At 44.5% G+C, this 19,552-nt stretch overlaps 1 protein-coding gene across 1 annotated transcript in view; it reads left to right on the top strand.

The window, feature by feature from the left end:
* ABHD12 (abhydrolase domain containing 12, lysophospholipase) overlaps positions 1 to 19,552 on the top strand; it is a 225,537-nt gene that overhangs the window by 199,532 nt on the left and 6,453 nt on the right. The window contains exons 5-11 of the mRNA XM_007954185.2: positions 2,373 to 2,403; positions 4,235 to 4,280; positions 13,110 to 13,239; positions 14,754 to 14,791; positions 15,531 to 15,610; positions 16,904 to 16,986; positions 18,308 to 18,386. Of these exons, the coding sequence (XP_007952376.1) occupies positions 2,373 to 2,403; positions 4,235 to 4,280; positions 13,110 to 13,239; positions 14,754 to 14,791; positions 15,531 to 15,610; positions 16,904 to 16,986; positions 18,308 to 18,386 (487 nt within the window). The remainder of the gene's footprint in view (positions 1 to 2,372; positions 2,404 to 4,234; positions 4,281 to 13,109; positions 13,240 to 14,753; positions 14,792 to 15,530; positions 15,611 to 16,903; positions 16,987 to 18,307; positions 18,387 to 19,552) is intronic.

Raw genomic sequence — 19,552 nt, 5'->3', positions numbered from 1 at the left:
CCTTTCTTGCCTTATGGCCCTGGCTAGGACTTCCAGTACAATGTTGAATAGAAATGGTGATAGCGGGCATCCTTGTCTAGTTCCTGTTCTCAAGAGGAATGGTTTCAGTCTCTCTCCATTGAGAATAATGTTGGCTCTTAGTTTTGCATAAATGCCCTTTATTATGTTGAGGAATGAAGACATAGTATTTTTAATCATCTCATATGCATGTGAACTCTAGACAATGAATAAGGAAGATCAAAGAAGAATTGGTGCCTTTGAATTATGAGGTTAGCAAAGAATAATGAACATACTGTGTACTTCCAGAAGAAGGAGCAAATATGTCTTGGAAGAAGTACAGCAAGGATGGGCCTTAGAGTGAAGATGGGGAAACTTGATCTCACTTACTTTGAATATGTCTTCAGGAGAGTGAAGTCCATGAAGAAGAACATCATGCTTGGTAAATTAGGTCAGCAAAAAAGAGGAAGACCTTCAATAAGATGGATTGACATGGTGGCTACAGCAGTGGTTTCAAACATTACAATGAGTGTGAGGATGTCCCATGACCAGACAGTGTTTCATTCTGTTGTACATAGTGTCACTATGAGTTGGAAGAGACTCGATGGAACCTAAGAACAACATGAGGGGAAAAGGATGTTAATGCAGCTAGTATTTGTTAAGTGCTCACTATGTGAGCTCTGGTAGCATAGTGGCTAAAGCACATGACTGCTAACCAGAAGGCTGGCAGTTCAAACCCATCAGCCACTCCTCGGAAGGAAGGTTGGGCAGTCCTACTTCCGTAGTGATACTGCCTCGGAAACCCAAGGAGGGGTCGCTATGAGTCGGGGCCAACCTGATGGCACATAACAACAACAACAACATGTGCTAAGCCCAGGTTAGGGAATGGTGACTGACTCAGACAGGCTCTTACCCTCTCAGAGTTTACAGTTTACACAGGAGAATCATCCATGATCCCATCTCCTGGTAACTACTACCAGTGCAAGTTTTTTGGCCCATATGATGCCTGTTTGCAACTTAGGCATTGTTCCTACTTAATGTGTGATAAGCCAGCTGTACAGTTCAAAGTTACATAGGTACTTGGTCTAGTAACAGGGACAATTTGCCAGCCCACTTGGCTGTCTTCCTATTAGTTAGTCTGGGTCTGCTGCTTTCTGCTCAGTTGTGAGTAATTGAACAATTCTAGATGCAGTTGTGATTCTAAGTGCAGAAAGAGCATGTGATTGCACCTCTGCTTCTGTTTCCCAGACATCACTCCTTGGGTTGCTGCAACCATTGTGCATACACTGTTCCCCTCTTCTTTTTAGCTTATTGTAGGAAATTTGGAAAATTTAGAAAGGAGCTCCCAGGAACTGTTCCAAAGAAAGCTGAAACATTTTACATTGTTTCTCTCTGGGTTTGAAAGCACTCTTTTGTTTTATTTCAGTGTTACTTTGGTTTTCTTCCTTCATCTCTTCTTTGTCTCATTGTAGAAGCCTCCTTCCCCTGACACACATACCTGCAATTGTCAGGTGCTCCCTATAAAAAACAAAACAACTCAAAAGTATAGAGAAGGTGAGAGATGACATGTGAAACAATTTATTCTTGTGAAAGAATGTTCAGGCTCAACAGTAAGAAATACCCATTGAAATTCTGATGTGAAAGGCTAGAGAAACAGTTGTTCTTATCCACTGCTGGTAGAAGGCTAGAACATTTTGAAGAAGAATTTGGCTGTCACTGCCAGGATAATAGTTGTATACACCTTCAGCTCCACACTCCATATCCAGGAATGTGTCCCACACATGTGTGTGAGGACAATTGCAACAGAACTTAGGTTAGCAACAGGTGGTAAACAGGAAAAAACCATGCAATGAGAAAGTTAACAGCTGCTAAAAAGAATGTATTGGAAGTTGGCTAAAATGTATTAAATATAAAAGACAAGCTATAGAATGTGTCCATGAGTGTGGTCCATGTGTGTGTTAAATAAGCATATTTGTTTCTGTGTGCATGGATGTTCTCTGCATATGCAGGAAGCTAAAGGATGGAACTGGATGACTGGGCAGGACTTGGGCAGGTTTACTCTATGTCCTTTTATAGCCACTGAATTTTGTGTTGATGTATGAGTGACCTATTCCAAAATAAAGTTAAGGCTATAATTAAGAAATCTTTAGTGCTAAGACTGCCCCTTCCTTGGCACAGTATTCCCAGAGTCACGCCTGGGGCTGCTTTGGGTGACATGAGGAGAGAGTCACTTGTCCACATTGACCCCTTCCTAGTATCAGATTTGGGGACCAAGTCACAAAAACTCTAGACTCTTACAGTATGACTCTGGGCCTGACCATTTGTGAAGATGTACTAATACTTATTTTCTTGTTTCTTCTTCCATGACATTTTAGGGGAGGGGACCACCGTGTGGAGCTGTACAAGGTAAGATGCAGGCACTAGATGATGCAGGCACAGGGTGACATAGACAGCATGTGCACGTGAAGTACAGACCACGCCCCATGTACTGCTTCCTTGCTATCATTTTAGGAGGCATGACCAGAAGCAAGTCATAATTTTGAAAGTTGATCATAGCCTTTTATAGAAGTGCTGGAAGGCACTGCCCCAGCTGACTCTGCCTTAAAATGCTTCCCACAGTGCTGCCTCAAGGGGTACTTTTCAAAAATTAGGGAGTGTTTATTTTGTGGATCATATGCCAGATACTGTCAAATTACATAAAATGTATTTAAAATGGCTTTTAAGTGCTGTGTTACTCATAAACACAATGAATAAGGAAAATTCTGTGGCCAGGGAGCTCTACAGCACTGCTAGTTGTAAGAGCACAGATTTGTGCTGGTATAGACATTCTCCACATTCAACATGATTTGCTCTCAGATGTGAATCAGACATTCCTTACAGACTCAGTGGAAGTGCCAGCAGGATTTAACAGATACAGAGTGGTACCTCAGTGGTACAGGCATCCACACCTGTGCTTTTGGTTTATTCTGTTCTTCATCAGGGGTGTTTGGGTGTCAGAGCCACCCACATTTGTTCCCTTCGTGCTGCCCTTAAATGGACATCTTTATTTGCTAGTAGGGCAAAAAAGAGCTGAAGCCCGTATGTGGGTACGTTACAGCTCTGGGCTGTTAACAGGCCTTTTCCCCCCTTGAACTTTATACATTTGATTACATAAGGGGAGGGGACTGAATGCCGACATTTTTTCCAGCAAGCCTTAAAGAAAAGAAATTGGGTACATTTTCAGATACCCAGCAATGGAGCAGGCCCTCCATATGGGTTCTTAAATGGATAGACTTGGCCCTGTTTGTTACTTCCTGCCCACAGTGCTACCTGGGAAGGACATTGAAGTGAGATTTGTATAACCATGGCCTTCCTGCTCCCTGGGAGTGCCCTTGAAAGGTTGGAGCATCCCCTGCAAAGACTGAAATAGACCTAAAGCCTTTAAGGAGAACAGTTTGGGCTGGCCCCAACCAGAATCAATGTCTCTTCTCCAGATCAGATCATTTCAAAGAAACAGACCTGGCAGGTCAGTCACTGCAATTGCTCCCCTTCTTATGTACTAGAGAAACTCAGGTTAGAAAACACCTGCCACATCTGCCACTGATAAGGAGACTGGACAGTGTTCCTAGGACAGCCTGATATGTAGATCTCCTTATGACAGCATGCACAGCCTCTTTCTCAATACTCTATAGTTACCTCAGTTGAGAGAGCATTAGAAACAGGGTTTGTTTGTGACTACAGGGATATAAAGAACATGCAGTCTAAAGAAAGGAGAAACATTTCATAGACACAAAGGTGCTGTGGGAAGTGGCCTCTCACCCTTCCTGACGTAGAGAACATAATGCAGCAGGAGCTGACTCATGCTGTAGCTCACACTTCTCAGCACCCTGGTGTGGGCACACAAAGTGGATTCTTCTGTGTGGCCCCTCCTGAAGTCTGGGTCTGTTGGTGAGGGGTGGGAGTGAGGATCTAAATGGAGGTACAGCAAGAAAAAATGCCACAAAAGCTTAAAATCTGAGAAATGCTGGGTTGCAGAAATGGATCCCAAATCGAGGTCTGCACTCGGATATTCCTCCTCCTTCCAGATCCCCCACTCTTCATGCTGGGGTTTTAAGTCCTCTGAGCCAGAGGACATTGAATGTCTTTCCTTGTGTGCAGGTCAGTGAGACAAAACTCCAGGTGACTTTAGTCAGAGACAAAGTTATCCTCATCGAGGTGCTTGGATTTGTTGCCAAACCTGTTTATTTTCGTTTCACAGGTGCTGAGTTCCCTTGGTTACCATGTCGTCACCTTTGATTACAGAGGTGAGATTTCTTTGGAAGAGGCACCGGAGTATAGTCTCCTTTTGACCTGTCCTTTGATGGCCTCTGAGCAAGCCTAGCGGCCAAAGGTAGAACAAGAGGTATACCTCACTGTGGGCCTCTGGAGCCCCCATGATATGACCTCTTTCAGAGGAACTCAGGTCTTTCTACTGTTGGGCTGAGAGCCAATCCATGTAAGAAATGCTGTTTCATTTTTCTGCTGGACTCAGATATTCCCCACAGCTTTATGTTCAGCAGAGCTTGTCTTGTTCTGAAAATAAGAAAATGGAAAGGGAATTGCTAAGGGAGAATAAGTATTTCTTCCTTTTTTTTTTTTTTTTTTTTAAATTTTAGTGTGCTTTGGGTGCAAATTTACAGAACAAAATTTATTTTACATCCAATAGTTCATGTATGTTTGATTTCACACTGTGATTACCTAGGGATATATCCTAGATCAAGGATAGATTTAGCTAAAGATAATCTTACATACGTGCTTGTGCTACCATCCCAGACCATAACAAACTCTCCTACCCTCCTTCCCCTGTGACTGTCTCCTCCCAGTGCCCTTCTTAACTATGCACTTCTGTCTGTCCAGCTTTCCCTCTATGTGATGCTGTCCCTTTGGCGCTCCATGGCCTATTGCTCTAAGGGGTATATCTCTCTCGAGTAGGGGGGTGCATCACCTTGGGATGGGTGTTCTGCATATAGGTCTTTCTACTGTTGGACTGAGAACCAATCCATGGGAGTGAGTCCAATACCAGGCCTGAAGGGTAACCTGAGGCCATAGTCTTGGGGGTTCCACCAGACTCTATCCAACCAGTAATTCTGGTCATTTTTGTGCTTTTGGATTTTGTTCCACATTTTCCCTCCCACTCTATCCAGGATCTCCAGTTTTGATCCCTTTCCGAGTGGTTGGCATTGATAGCGAGGCACCATCTAGTTTTTCTGGTCTCAGGGTCCATCATATCCTTGGACTGTTTCCAGATGCCTTTGATTTTCTTCAGTCTTCTTTGCTTCAGTTGAGAGGAGACCAATAGCTGCATCTTAGAAGGCCGCTGGAAAGCTTTTAAGATCCCAGTCACTGCTCACCAAAGTTGGTTGTGGAGCAAGATTTTTTACATATTATGTTGTGCCAATTGAGTTTGGTGTCCCCTGAAACTGTGGTCCCAAGTCAGCAGGCCTGGTATTTCTCTCTCTCAAGGTGTATGGCTGTCTATGAGAGATTACTCCAACTCTGTCTTCCATTGCTTCTGTAATGTGTGGCTAGTTTTGTAGCACACACACATATGTAAGATTATCTTCAGCTAAATCTATCCTTGATCTAGGATGTATCCCTGTTCGCCAACTTCCACCTGATCTTCTCACTTGTCTATGCATTTCTCTCTAGCCTGATGTTTGACGTTAGTGGTAATGCAGTATTGTGCATACACTAGTATTTGCCTCTGTTGCCTATATCTTAGGTGCACATTTTAGTGTCCTTCCTTTTCCCAATGCCATCATGCTGGTCACAGACTCTTTTCATACCATCCTTCCCCTCACCCACATCAACTTGTGACCCCCAACTAGTCCGAAATTTTCTCTCCCCTTCCCTCTCATCCCTGGTAACCTACAAAGTGAGTTTCCTTCCCTAAGTAAACCTTTCCTTGACTTTTTACAATAATGGGCTCATATACAATATTTGTCCTGTGATTGACCTATTTCACTCAGCATAATGTCCTCCAAATCCATCCACATTGTGAGATGATTTGTGTATTCGTCATAATTCTTTAATGTAAGTAATATTCCACTGTGTGAACGTACCATAGTTTGGTTATCCATTCATCTGTGGATTGGCATTTAGGTTGTTTTCATCTCTTTGCTATAGTGAATTGTGCTGCGATGAACATGGGTGTGCATATGTTTGTTCGTGTCCTGTCTTTCACCTCTTTAGGAAATATACTTAGTAATGGAATTGCTGGATCAAATGGTATTCCTGTCTTCAGTTTTTTTTGTGTGTGTGTGTGTGATTTGGGTGAAAGTATACAGGGCAAATTCATTTCCATACAGCAGTTCACATACACTTTGTCTCATGACATTGACTACAGTTTACCATAATGCAACAGTTCCCCTCCCACTTCTTCCCCATAGTTACCTCTTCCCTATGTCCTTCCCTCCATGCACTCCTGCCCTCTGAACTGTTTCCCTGTGCATAAACTGTCCTTCTTTCTCCCATGATTGTTCTCTCCAAGGAGTGTATCTACCTAGTGTAAATGTTCACCTCATATGCCTGTCTTTTGTTGGCTGGAAGCCACAGGTGTGGGTTCAATTCCAAACCTGAAGGGCAGCTAGGGGCCATAACTTCAGTGGTTCCACCAGGCTCTATCAGACCAGCAAACTTGGTCCCCCCCCCCCCTTTTTTTTTTTTTCCCAAATGATTTTGAGTTTTGTTCCACATTGTTCTCCCTCTCTATCCAGGATCTCCTACATATATCATCCCCCAGATGAATTTTCAGTTTTTTAAGGAAACACCACACCATTTTCCACACGGGTTGTACCATTTTGCAGTCCCACCAGCAGTATATGAGAGTTCCAAGGTCTCCACAACCTCACCAACATTTAAAATTTCTGTCTTGTTGAACTTTGCTATTATTGCTGGGGTGCGATGATATCTCATTGTTGTTTTGATTTGCAGCTCTCTAATGACTGATGATTGTGAGCATTTCCTCATGTGTTCGTTGGCTGCCAGTATATCATCTTTAGTGAAATGTCTGTTCATGTCCCTTGCCCATTTTTGAACTGGATTGTTTGTCTTTTTGTTGTTGAGGTGTTGAAGTTTTCTATAAATTTTGGAGATAAGTCTTTCGTCAGATATGTCATAGCCAATATGTTTTCCCAATCTATAGGTTCTCTTTTTACCCTTTTGGAGAAGTCCTTTGATGCAAATAGGAATTTAATTTTTGGTCTTTTTTTTTTTTTCTTTGTCTCTAAGGTGTATCTCTTGTAGATAGCATATTGATGGTTATGTTTTCTTATCCAGTCTGCAACTCTGTGTATCTTGAGTGGTGCATTTAATCCATTGACATTCAGTGTAATTATTGACAAGTATGAATTTGTTGCTGTCATTTTGTTACGTGCCTTTTTGTGATGTTGCTGATTTCTTTGTTCCATATAATTTTCTGTGCTGGCTGGTTTTGTTTATGAATCATATTATCATTTCCTTCCCTTTTAGTATTTGCTAAATATTTGTGCTGGTCCTCTTTTTTTTATTTTGATGTGAAGGTTTATCATTTTTCTTTGAGGTTACCCTGTGATTTGTAATTTTCCTCCCAAGTTTAGAACAGTCCATCCTGTTTTGCAGTTGTCTTGACTTCCCTACCATTTAGAAGTTCTGTAACTATACAGTTTTTTCCCTCTTTTTGGTTTGTAGTTGTCCTTATTTATCAGTTGATATCTCTGGTTCCTTGTATACAATCTTGTAGGTTTATTTACTTTGGATACTTCCATAACTGTGTTGGTTTCTGGGTTATGTCATCATGTGTGTTAGTGGTCAGTTGTTGTTTGCTGTTGTTGGTTCTATGTCCAAAGGATTCCCTTTAGCATCTTTTGTAAGGTTGGTCTGGTTTTAACAAATTCCCTTAATTTCTGATTATCTGGAAATGTCCTAATTTCACCATCATGTTTGAGGCACAGTTTTGCTGGGTATATAATTCTTGCTTGTGTATATTTTTCTTTCAGGGTTTTATATATACCATCCTGTTTTCTTCTAGCCTGCATGGTTTCTGCCAAGAAATCAGAGTTTATTGTCATTGGTAATGCCTTTTGTAGGTTACTTTTTGTTTTTCTGGTGTGCTTTCAGGATTCTTTCTTTGTCTTTAGTTTTGGTGAGCTTGATGATGATATGTCTTGGTGATTTTCTTTTGGGGTCTGTCCTGTTTGGGGTTCATTGGACTTCTTGAATGGATATATTCTCATCTTTCATCATACCAGGGAAATTCTCTTCCAAAAGAAATTATCTTTTCAACAGTTTTCTCTGTGGTTTTATTTGTTTCTTCCTGTTCTAGAATTCCAATTACATGTTGGTTATTCCTTTTGATGGTATCCCACATGAACTTAGGCTTTCTTCATTTTGTTTTTATCTGTTTTCTGATTGATCCCTTTCCAAAGAAGTATTGAGGTATTTGTCTTCAGTCCCACTAGTTCTGTCTTTCATTGATTCAATTCTACTCCTTTGCCTGTTCAATGTGTTATCTATTTCTGAAAATTTAGTACTAATCTTCTAGATTTCTATCTGTAGGTTTTGTATCATTTCTAATTTTTCATTTTGTCCTTGTCTTTTAAAATTTTCTAGGGTTTTCTCTGTTTTTCCTCAACTTTTTCAGTGTTTTCATTGATCTGTCTCTTAATCCATTGAAGGTACCTAAATATAATTCTTTTGAATTCCTTATCAGGCAGTTCCAATGCTGCTGATTCCTCAGGGTTGTGTTCTGGGTCTGTATCCTGGTCTCCTGTTTCTTCTGCTTTATCTTGCTTCTTTGTGTAGACTGTGATACTCTTTTGTCTCTGAGATATTGTAACATTTTTGTGTTTATATTTAATTGATGATTGTGTGTTGGAGTGACTTGCCCACGATTTTTCTTTTCTTTGCATAGTATCTATGTAAGCAGGATACTGTGCTCCTCTATTTGCTAGTTGGCAGTACTTATACACTCACCACCTGTCTCCTTTCCCATTGTCAGCCTCCCATATGTCCCTGCCATCCTTGGCAGACAGAGCCTATTCTTAGGATCCTTGAATCCAAATGAGAATGCTGTCAGTTTAAAATTCAAAATGGCTGTGGCTTGTAAACTTTCAAAATGGCTGTGCTCTCAGTCACTTTTAATATCCAAAATGGCCACCATTTGTAAACATTCAAAGTGACTACACCTTCAGTCACTTTAAATATCCAAAATGGCCACCGCTTATAAACAATCAAAATGGCTGTGCCCTCCAGACAGCAGAAAATCCACAGCTCAGGTTGTCTCCCTCCTTGTCTTTTCCCTTTCTAGTCATAGGCCACCAGCGCAGTCATCCTGAAGCCCTTGGTGACTAGGTCAATTTTAGGTCCCAGCACCACTTGGAAATATTCCGGCTGTTGGTCCCATCAGAGTAGCTGATAGCCCACAGCTCCATCTCTGTACTCACTGTTTTCATTCAGGTTTGTCCACTAGTTGGTGCCTAATCCACTTCTGTGTACTTCCTTTCAAAGTTCAGGGCTCCAGGATTATCTTCTGTATCTCTGTCAATTAGTTCTCTTTTCTTTGTTGAAGAAGGCCTGTGTAGCTTGTCTGCCTATTCTACCATCTTACCAGAAGTCTCCTTATTCCTTTTTTGAATGAATCATTGGGCTTGCCACTGAAAGATCATGTTTTTTCAGATCAAGAACCAACTGTTTGATGTATGCTAAGAACATTTTTCCTTAATGACCATGAAAAATACTTTGTATCAAAATTGAGCAACTATTTAAAAAGTGTATTTCTCTATATAGTCCTACATTAGAGATAAAGGGGTGCTTGGCTGGCTGTCACATTTTGACCTTGGAGGAGGGCAGTGGTATCAAATGTGCTCAGACCAAGTGGCAGCAGGGGAGGGGTCAAGATAAGCAGTTATTGGCTGGATATGGAGGTTGTTTCAGTTTCATCTGGTGCTGTAACAAATAACTGCAAACTCAGTGGCTTAAGGCAACAGAAATTTTTGATCCACAGTTCTAGAGGTCAGGAGGCTAAAAATGGTCTCACTGAGCTAAAATCAAGGTGTTGGGTAAGCAGGGTTGTGTTCTCCTGGATGTTCTAGGGACCATCCCTTTCCTTGCCTTTTTCATTTTCTAGTGAAAAGCTCATTCCTTGGCTTGAGGCTATCGGCCGTCTTCCACCTTCAAAGCCAGCAGTGGCTGGAGTGTTTCTCACATTGCATTTTTCTGACTCCTACTCTGACTCGCTTGCTAGCCTCTTTCATTTCTAAGGACCCATATGATTACATTGGGCCCACCTGGATAATCCAGAATACTCTACCTATGTCAAGGTCAACAAATTGGTGAACTTAATTCCTTCTTCAACTATAATTCTCCCTTCCATGTAACCTAACATATTCACATGTTTTGGGGTTTAGGTTGTGGCCATCTTTGGGAGGTCACTGGAGTGGTTCTCGCACTTCAGTTCTGAACTGGGTAAAACTTCAAATGAAAGAGCTGGAAAGTAGTTCACTCTTGTCTTCTTCATGCTGTCCCTACTACATGCTACAGGCCTTAGGATAAAAAAAGGGAGCAGCCTTTTTCCTTTTCCCACTCCTTGTATTTCTATCAAGTAGTGAAATTCCACAGTTAGCTTCAAGCACATTCTTTTCCATCCTGTATAAGAAACTCCTGGGGACCTGCCCCATCAGCACTTCTAGACATCCATGAGTGGTTTATCTCAGGGAGATTCCACTTATGAACATCCTTCAGTGGACTAAGATGGTACTGCCAGAATGGTAAACTGGGCTCAGCCCTTCATTCTGTACTTCCCACTCTGTTCCTGCTAGCCTTGCTCTGCCTCTGTCTCTGTGTCTCTATATCTCTGCACTATGTCTCTGTGCCTCTGTATCTGTGTTTCTACCTGTCTCTGACTATGTCTCTTTATCTGTGTCTGTGTATCTGATTCTGTCTCTCTATGACTGTCTTTGTCTGTCTCTCCCTCTGCCTGTGTGTCCTGAGCTTGTCTCCCCTGCCGCTGTACAACTGTTTGGGAGGGTAGGGTAGGCTGCTCTGCACACAGACTGTGGGTTTGCTTATGCAGCAGAACCTCTCTTTATAAGCTTTGTGGTTTCAGATCATTTGATGATGACTCATTGCTGAGCTGCCAAAAATGACAATTGCACTTGACCTTTCCTGGAGACTCAGGGATGAGTAGGGAGGCCCATGGAAAGGGTATTTTTCAAACACTGATGCCAGAGATGTTAGTAATGTGGGTACAGAAATGGTTGGCTTTTGTCTATTATGCAAATGAGATGCTAATTGTACACTGAGATAAAACCAAGTTCCCTTCCCTTTCTTGGTCAGCAATCAGAGTTGCCGTAAACCAGAAAATTGCTTCCTTGATTCCCTTCTTTCCTGGGGGACTGACAAAAGCTGGGCCTAGAAGTCAGGACCAGGACCAGGTTCCTCCCCAGCAGGCATCAAGGTGCTCCTGGCACTTCCAGTGGTCCTTATCCAGGGCATCTGGACTGGCCTTGGCTCATTGGTGGGGGAATTGTTTTGCTCCCTCTGCCCACCTCGGGCCCCTATTAGATGCTTCACCCTGGACCAGCCATCACCAAGGCCTAAAGTGCCAGGAGATTCATGAGCACAAGTCTGTGGCTGGCAGTAATCTTGGGTTCAGGTTTGACTGCCACTGTCTGCACAACAGTCAGTAACTGGCAGAGGTCTTGGGGTCAGGTGTAAACTCACCTGTTGCACAGCAGTCAATAATCAGTAGGAGTCTCAGAGTCTGAATGCCATAACAGCAGCTCCTCAGGACTTAGTCAAGGGTGCATGGACAGTCTGGTGGCTTTAGGGATTGTAACATGGGTAAGGAGGTGGCAGAAGTAGGAGAGGGGCTTCTAGGGGCCTCCCTGCACATGGGGCTGTGGGTTTTGGTGGAGGGAACTTCAGGACCCTCAACTGGAAGAGCAAGAAGGTGGCCTGCCCCTCAGGGAAGAAGGAGAGCTTCTTGCCACAGCCTTTTTAAGATTTTCTTACCCATGAGCAAGCTTTAGTCAGGGCATGCACCAGGCCAACTCCGAGGTTCCTGGGAAGTAGTTTGTTGATTCCACTTTACTACTTGGTAATCAAATTTGCAGCCCACCAACTTAGATTCAACGCTTAGGGAACTTTGGATTTGGCCAATGTGGTGGGTAAGTTTGTCTGTCAACTTGACTGGGCCTGGTTGAGTGGCTGGGCAGCTGGTGGTAGTTATTCCCCCATGATGAAACTGGCAGTCAGCCCCATGGTGGGACCTACCACAAGCAGCTGAGTAGCTGCTTTAGGGATGTGGTCTGCTTCCCATATATAAGAAACAGCTTTGGGAATGGTCTCTAGCCTATGGCATGCTTGGACCCTGCATGTAGCCATTGTCATTGTTCAACAGCCTGCCATGCTCTGCCAACCTTGGAACTTTCAGTGGACTTGAATTAATGGCCTGCCATGTGGTTTGGTAACATCAGGGCTGTGCCATTTTATTTGTTGACTTTGGGCTTGTTAGCCTCAGCAGCCAGTAGCTGCCTGAGTGAAGAGATGCCCCTAGCTTCAGTGGGCTGGGAACAAGAGGCAGAGCTGAAGCCCAAGGTCAAGGGGCTTTCACACAGCCCCTAGAGTCTGGCACTTTGAATTTGGATTTCTAGCCTCCTGAACTGTAAGAAAATAAACTCCTGTTTGTTCACACCATCCAATTTATGGTATATTCTTGTCAGAGTGGCACTAGGTAACCAGACCAGCCAGTAAGCCAGAGACCCAGGAGCTAGTATGAGAGTAACTACCATGGCCACACCACCTGCCCTCACTGGTGCTGGAGGGAGTGGTACAGAACTGACCTGATGGACAATCCACCCTCTTCTCACTACCCACTCTGTCTAGCAGAACAGATGGCCCACACAACATGGCTGGGATCTTAAGTGGTGGGTCTTCTGCTCATGCCATAAAGGGCAGCTCACTCCCTGTCAGGCTTACAGTAGCCTCTCCTGGTTCAGGCTCAAGTGCTGTGTGGGCTCCTCCTGTGGGTGTGTGGGTGTGCACATGTTTGCATGTAAATATGTTGTGTGTCAGGTTATGACCATGCTCTCACCTCCTCCTGTGCTTCTGTCTAGGTTGGGGTGACTCAGCAGGAACACCATCCGAGCAGGGGATGACATACGATGCACTCCATGTTTTTGACTGGGTGAAAGCAAGAAGTGGTGACAACCCTGTGTACATTTGGGGCCACTCTTTGGGTACCGGGTGAGCGTTACCTGCAGGTTCCTCAAGTACATGTGGGGCCACTCCTGGGGCACTGGGTGAGCATTTCTTGCAGGTGCTCCATGTATATTTGGAGCCACTCCCTGGGCACCGGGTGATCATTACCTGCAGGTTATGGGCCACTCTGGGTACCAGGTGAATGGTACCTGTAGGATGTGGCCTTTCACAGATCTTTTTGGGCAGCTTTCCCAAGAGAAGTACCCAAGGGAACCCCAAGTTATTGTTAGTTCCCCAAATCCTTGACCCCCTTATCTCCATAGAAAGGAAATGTTTGAAGTACCACAGAGACCATAAAGAGTTTGAGCTGCTCTAATTCCTTTACTGAAGTGACTGAAGACATTATGGGAAGATGTGGTGAAGATGCCTCTCTGGAGGTGTGGGTGTAAGGCCAGGGTTATGCCTTCAGTGCATGCAGAAAGTTGTGATGGCATTCTCAGGATGCACTTGGAACATCACATTTATTGGCTAATTTGGGCCAGCGTGACTTTGAGGTGTGCTTGCTTGTCGTCATATCCAGGTGCCATGGTGCTTCAAGTATGCAAGCTGAGGACATTTGTTTGTAAACAAATTGACCACTCAGATGATACTGGCGTATTACCAGAGAGCTTGAGGAAGGGAGCAGTGGCTGTTTCAGTTCCTATCTCTGCTCAGACAGGAAGCATTTTCATATTCTGTTTGTGGAAAGTCCAGAGTATTTCTGAAAGGACCCATTACTTTCAATGCCCAGACCCCAAGAGCATCAGCAGCCACATACCCCCTCATTGTATCTGAGGAAGCAGCCCTCCTGGCTCTAGCCTCTCCCTTGGACACCCTCCTATAGTTCATCCTAGGTCTGCAGGTTGGTAGTGTCTCAGGACAGGGCCTCTTCTCCCTTATTAGAGGAATGAGCAGTGGAGAGTCTCTGTATGCCCTGAGTGGAGGGAACAGGTCCCAGGTGTGGTATTGGGCTGCAAGCCTGCTGGGCTGGGCTGACTTATAAATGCTGCTGCCTCCCTCCCAGCTGGCAGGGCTGCCCTAGGTGCCTCTGTCCTGTCCAGCTCACCAGTGTCCACACTGACCTTGGTGTATCAGCTGAGAGGAAGGAATTGTGGTCCAAATGAAGCTGTCCTAGGTGAGGTGGTCAGAGGGTTAAAGCCAATTGCACAGGCTTCTGAACCCATCCACTGCTTTTCCAGGTGCCCTGGCATCTATCTTCCTGGAAGCTTCCTCATAACCATGCAACTCCCAGAGCACCTTGTTGAGCAGATATCTTAATCATGGTCTTACTAGGTTCAAATCTCTTTGATTTTGCTTAGGAAAAAAAATTATACACACACACACACACACACATATATATATGTGTGTGTGTGTGTGTGTGTATATATAATTTTTACAATCAGGAAACATTGAGTCCCATCATTAACAGATCCCTCAGCTTCTCTGGTCACTTTCCAGTATTAGAACAGTCTCATCTAAAACATTTTTGTCAGAATTCAACAATTTTTCTTTCTTTCCAGGGTTGCAACAAATTTGGTGCGACGCCTCTGTGAGCGAGGTAAGAGCTTATCTGAGCAGCTAGTTCACCTGTAGTTCCTGGAGTGTGGTCCCAGACCTGGCCTCCACAGGATGATCCCCACAGCTCTCTCTGGTGGGTGTTTCTGGGCCATCTTTGCTCCCCCTCATCATGGGACTTGGCATTTTTGAGGTGTTTGCTGCATTCCAGACCATGTTCCAAGTTCTTGTTAGGTAGATGGTACTTTCGCTCCCACAAACATATGATCAGCAGGGGCAGCACTGGGTTCATGCTGGCTCTGTGTTGGGACCAGCATGAGCCCAGTGTTGTGGGTTGGGAAGCTTAGGACCTACTTTCCCCAAGCCCCCTAGAGCACTGGGCTGGACCAGAGGCCTCTGTTACATTAAGCAGCTTCCTTAGCTGCAGGGGCTGGTGAGCTTATGAAGCCCACCAGAGACCTGTAAGGCTGCGGTTGGCAAGGTAGCTTCATAGCCCTGTGGTCACACAACCCACCTGGGAGAGATGGCACTGTTGAGAAGGGTTCCTAGGTGGAAAATTCCCAGGGCTAGGCGGGGCTGGTGGGATAAGCATCTGGGGCTCAGTGTTGTATATGAGAGGCATTAGGCTTCTGGGGGAGCCAGAACCTGAAGGGGTCTGGGCTGGTACCCTCCCAAGCAGTGTGTGTCAGCCCAGAGCCTCTAGTGAGGTGTCTTCTGAGGGAGAGCCTGTCTTGTCAGGCCTTCTTGCTCATCCCACCACTCCATTTGTTTTGTTTGTCTAGAGACGCCACCAGATGCTCTTATATTGGAATCCCCATTCACTAATATCCGTGAAGAAGCAAAAAGCCATCCATTTTCAGTGGCAAGTAGAGATTTTATTAAAAATTATTAAAATAATTACTATAGAATACTAACATAGCTATAAATAACTACCAAATAATTATTAAAATTACTATTAAAATATGCTAATAAAATACACATTTTACTAAAACTTAGCCACTATTTAGTTCTGGCCACAGGCCTGGTTATAGAACTACCCGGAAAGTTTGTAACTCACAAGGTAGGGTAGGGGCCAGGTTGTCACACAGCCTTGCCCACATGCTGCTGTGGCCATGGGATTCACCTGTGTTGGGGCATAAAGTCCAGGGGCAGCCTCTTGGGAGTGGAAGGGGTAGGCTGCCACGTCACTTTCTAGGTCAGCTCTTAAGGATAGGCAGCTCATCCTCGATGGTGAAGCCCGAGTAAACCTACTTTGGAATTCCAGGCAATCATGCCTTCACCCCAGAGCCTCAGCATTATTTTCAGAAGCCTAGCCTGGTAAGCTCTGGTAGCATAGTGGCTAAGACACTTGCCTGCTAACCAGATGGCTGGCGGTTCAAACCCACCAGCCACTCCTCGGAAGGAAGGTTGGGCAATCCTACTTCCGTAGTGATAACTGCCTCGGAAACCCAAGGAGGGGTCGCTATGAGTCGGGGCCGACTCGACGGCACATAACAACAACAACAACAACAGCCTGGTGAGAGTCCTTCTCATCCTGGATGCTTAGGGTTTCTTCAGCTGGCTTGTGTTCTGGAGGAGCTGTGAGTCTGCCCACCTGTCTTGATCTCATTCTGGTCTGTCCCAGGCCAGAAGAGTCCTTTGTTTTGTTTTAACTTTTTGTCTTGCCTTTCCCCACAACCCTTGCAGGGAAAATGACCATGGGTCCCATTTTATAGGTGTGGCAGGACTAGTATCTTTTAGAAGTCTGATTTCTCTGTTGAACTCTGGCTGCAGTCCTGTGGCAGGGCCGTATGCAGATCAGCCTCCATAGCAGCTGGGTCTTTAACCTAGAGGGGTGAACCCTCTGTTCCCAGTGGCAAAGCTCATCTGGAAGCCTCTTGAAGGAAGTGATTCTGTGACCTTTGGCACATGGTCATGAGGGTGGGGAGGTATAGGGGCATCCTGAGCATCACTTTAGTTACAAGTCCCACAGTCACCTGCAGGGGGTGGTAGGGTAATTACCCTTGGCTGTGTGTCTCCTCTGCCTCATCTTCTATTTTTGCCCTTAGAGCTTGGTAATTATGGGCAGTACTTTGTGAAACCTGTACTTTGACCTTTGCCTCTTGCATGGATATTTTGATAAACACTATGGAAACTCTCTTCATGTTGTCTTCAGATATATCGATACTTTCCTGGATTTGACTGGTTTTTCCTCGATCCCATTACAAGCAGTGGAATTAGATTTGCAAATGATGAGAAGTGAGTACCCAGGCACTTCCTAAAACCGCTACTTGGCCCTGACTCTCCCTGTTGAGCCCAGGCAAGAGCTTGGGTTGCAGGCAGTGCTATGGTCCTACCACCATTCCCCCTTGACCTCAGCTCTGACACCACTGGAAACTGAAGTCCCCTTGGATGGCAGCAGGCTGTTGCTGAAGTCACAACAAAGTATAGCACAGCAGAGACTCTCCTCCATTTCCAAAGCAAGAGAGAAGGGTGTGAGCTTATGTGCCACAAATAGTGAATGCCTGCTGAGGGTGCTGGTGCAAGTACACCCTCAGACCCAGGCACTGTGCCAGGCTAAGACCACTTGAGCCACTGTTAGGAGGCTGGCTGTTCTGCTGCTGTCACCAGCCCATAAGGAGGTATGTTCTAGGAGATACTCAGACCCCTTCCAGTTCTGGTGTCCTGTTATTCTGTTACGTAGCAGTTGAAAGGATTTGGATCTATTGAAAATTTTTATTTACTTATAAATGCTTAGATCTAGAATGCTCTAAGATGTTATTTACACCAAAATGAAGTAGAAAGTATTGACTTTTTGGGCAACAGATGCATAATAGCATTCACTTGCAATAGCTTTTTTGGCACACCTAAATTACTCACTTTACAAATATTATTTTGTAAATTGTAAAGAATGTATGTACTGACAAAAGTAATTATTTTAAATTTCCAGAAAATGTACAGGGGCCAGATTTTGGTGACTGAATTGATCTCTAGATTTAAATTCAGACTATCACCTAGCTAATGAGGGCATTGGTAGTTCAGAGGTAGAATTCTTGCCTTCCCCACAGGAAACCAAGTTTGATACCTAGCCAATGCACCTCTTATCTGTCAGTGGAGGCCTCTGTGTTGTTACTAGCTGAATAGGTTTCAGCAAAGCTTCTGAACTAAGGTAGATTAGAAAAAAAAGCCTGGTGATCACTTTCCAAAAATCACCTGATGGAAGCCTTATGGACCAAAACAGTCTGCTTCTCAACTGATCATGGGGATGGTGCAGGACTGGGCAGTGTTTTGTTCCATTGTACATGAGGTCACCATAAGTCAGGGACCAACTCGATAGCATCTAGCAACAATAATCCCTAGCTAAAATAGATGTTGATAGAAATATCTAAGAAATCAACTTTTGGTTTTCTAGTAAAAAGAACTTTTGGTTTTCTAGTAAAAAGAACTCAGCAGAATTTAAGAGCCTCCCAAAACCCAAATCAGGGTATGTAAGACCCACATGCTCCCTTACCCTGTCTTCTCTGGTCTCTGTGTGCTATCTGGTCACCTCTTTCCTTCCCCCCAACCCACCACCTCCTAGTGTGAAGCACATCTCCTGCTCCCTGCTCATTCTGCATGCAGAGGATGACCCAGTTGTGCCCTTCCAACTGGGCAGAAAGGTGAGTGCCCTGAGTTGCTGATTCCCCTGGCCTGGACAGGTATCCAGAGGCCCCAGGCCTGGCCCAAGGACCATTGTCTATGGACTGAGCTTTTGGGCCAGCCAGGATGGGCATAGACAGGCATGGAGAAGGGTCCTACTGCTGGAAGGGGCTCTTTGGGAGGAAGAGAAAAGCATATGAAGCCTGTGCCAAGAGGATGCCCTGTATGCTACAGGTTGGGGTTGAGGCACCAGCACCTATGGCATGAGCAAGACATTTTCATTAGACTCCTCAGGCAGACTGCAAACACAGAGAGCCCTGTCCTATGGATTGCCATCAGGTTTCTCAAGAAAGGCATGGGATTCCTGGTATTGAGTAAGTACAGACAGCTGGTGCAGCCCATGGGAGAGAGGAATCATAGAAAATGATCTCCATGCAAGTCTCCATCAGGGAGGCGTTTCCTGTGTGGATGGAGCCCAGGCAGACAGTGGCAGAGACATACTTGTTTCCTAGACTTGGCAGGATGGCTCTCTACCTATTGGTTGAAAGGAGCAGGCCCCTTGATGAGCTTTCCCCCTAGCCCAAACACTTTGGTCCCGAGTCAGTAGAGTTGATATGAAAACTTCTAGTCTGTTTCTTGCTTTTGGGACTGTAGTAATATAAGAATACCCTGCTGACTGTCGGCCTTGTTACTGTTGTTAGGTGCCATCTAGTCACCTCCAACTCCGAGTGAACTCAGAATGAAACACAGCCTGGTCATGTGCCAGGCTATACTTGCTATACTTTACCCCATTGTTGCAGCCACTGTGTCAATCCATCTCATTAAGGGTCTTCCCCTTTTTCTCTGACCCTCCACTTTACCAAGCATGATATCCTTTTCTAGGGAATGGTCCCTTCTGACAACATGACCAAAGTAGGTGAGATGAAAGTCTGGCCATTCTTGCTTCAAAGGAGCATTCTGGTTGCACTTCTTCTAGGACAGATTTGTTAGTTCTTCTGGCAGTCCATGGTACTTTCAGTATTCTTCTCTAACACCACAACTCAAAAGCATCAACTCTTCTTTGGTCTTTCTTATTCATTGTCCAGTTTTTACATGTATATGAGGTGATTGGGAGTTCTGGTGGTATAGACGGCATTTATTTGACTGCTAACCAGAAGGTTAGCACTCCTCAGAAGGAAGACTGGGC

Source organism: Orycteropus afer, unplaced genomic scaffold (genome assembly GCF_000298275.1).
Source record: "Orycteropus afer afer isolate SDZICR_OR568_19922 unplaced genomic scaffold, OryAfe1.0 scaffold00440, whole genome shotgun sequence".
Taxonomy (NCBI): Eukaryota; Metazoa; Chordata; class Mammalia; order Tubulidentata; family Orycteropodidae; genus Orycteropus; species Orycteropus afer.
Note: the sequence above shows the minus strand (reverse complement) of the source record. Positions and strands in the feature narration are given on the sequence as shown.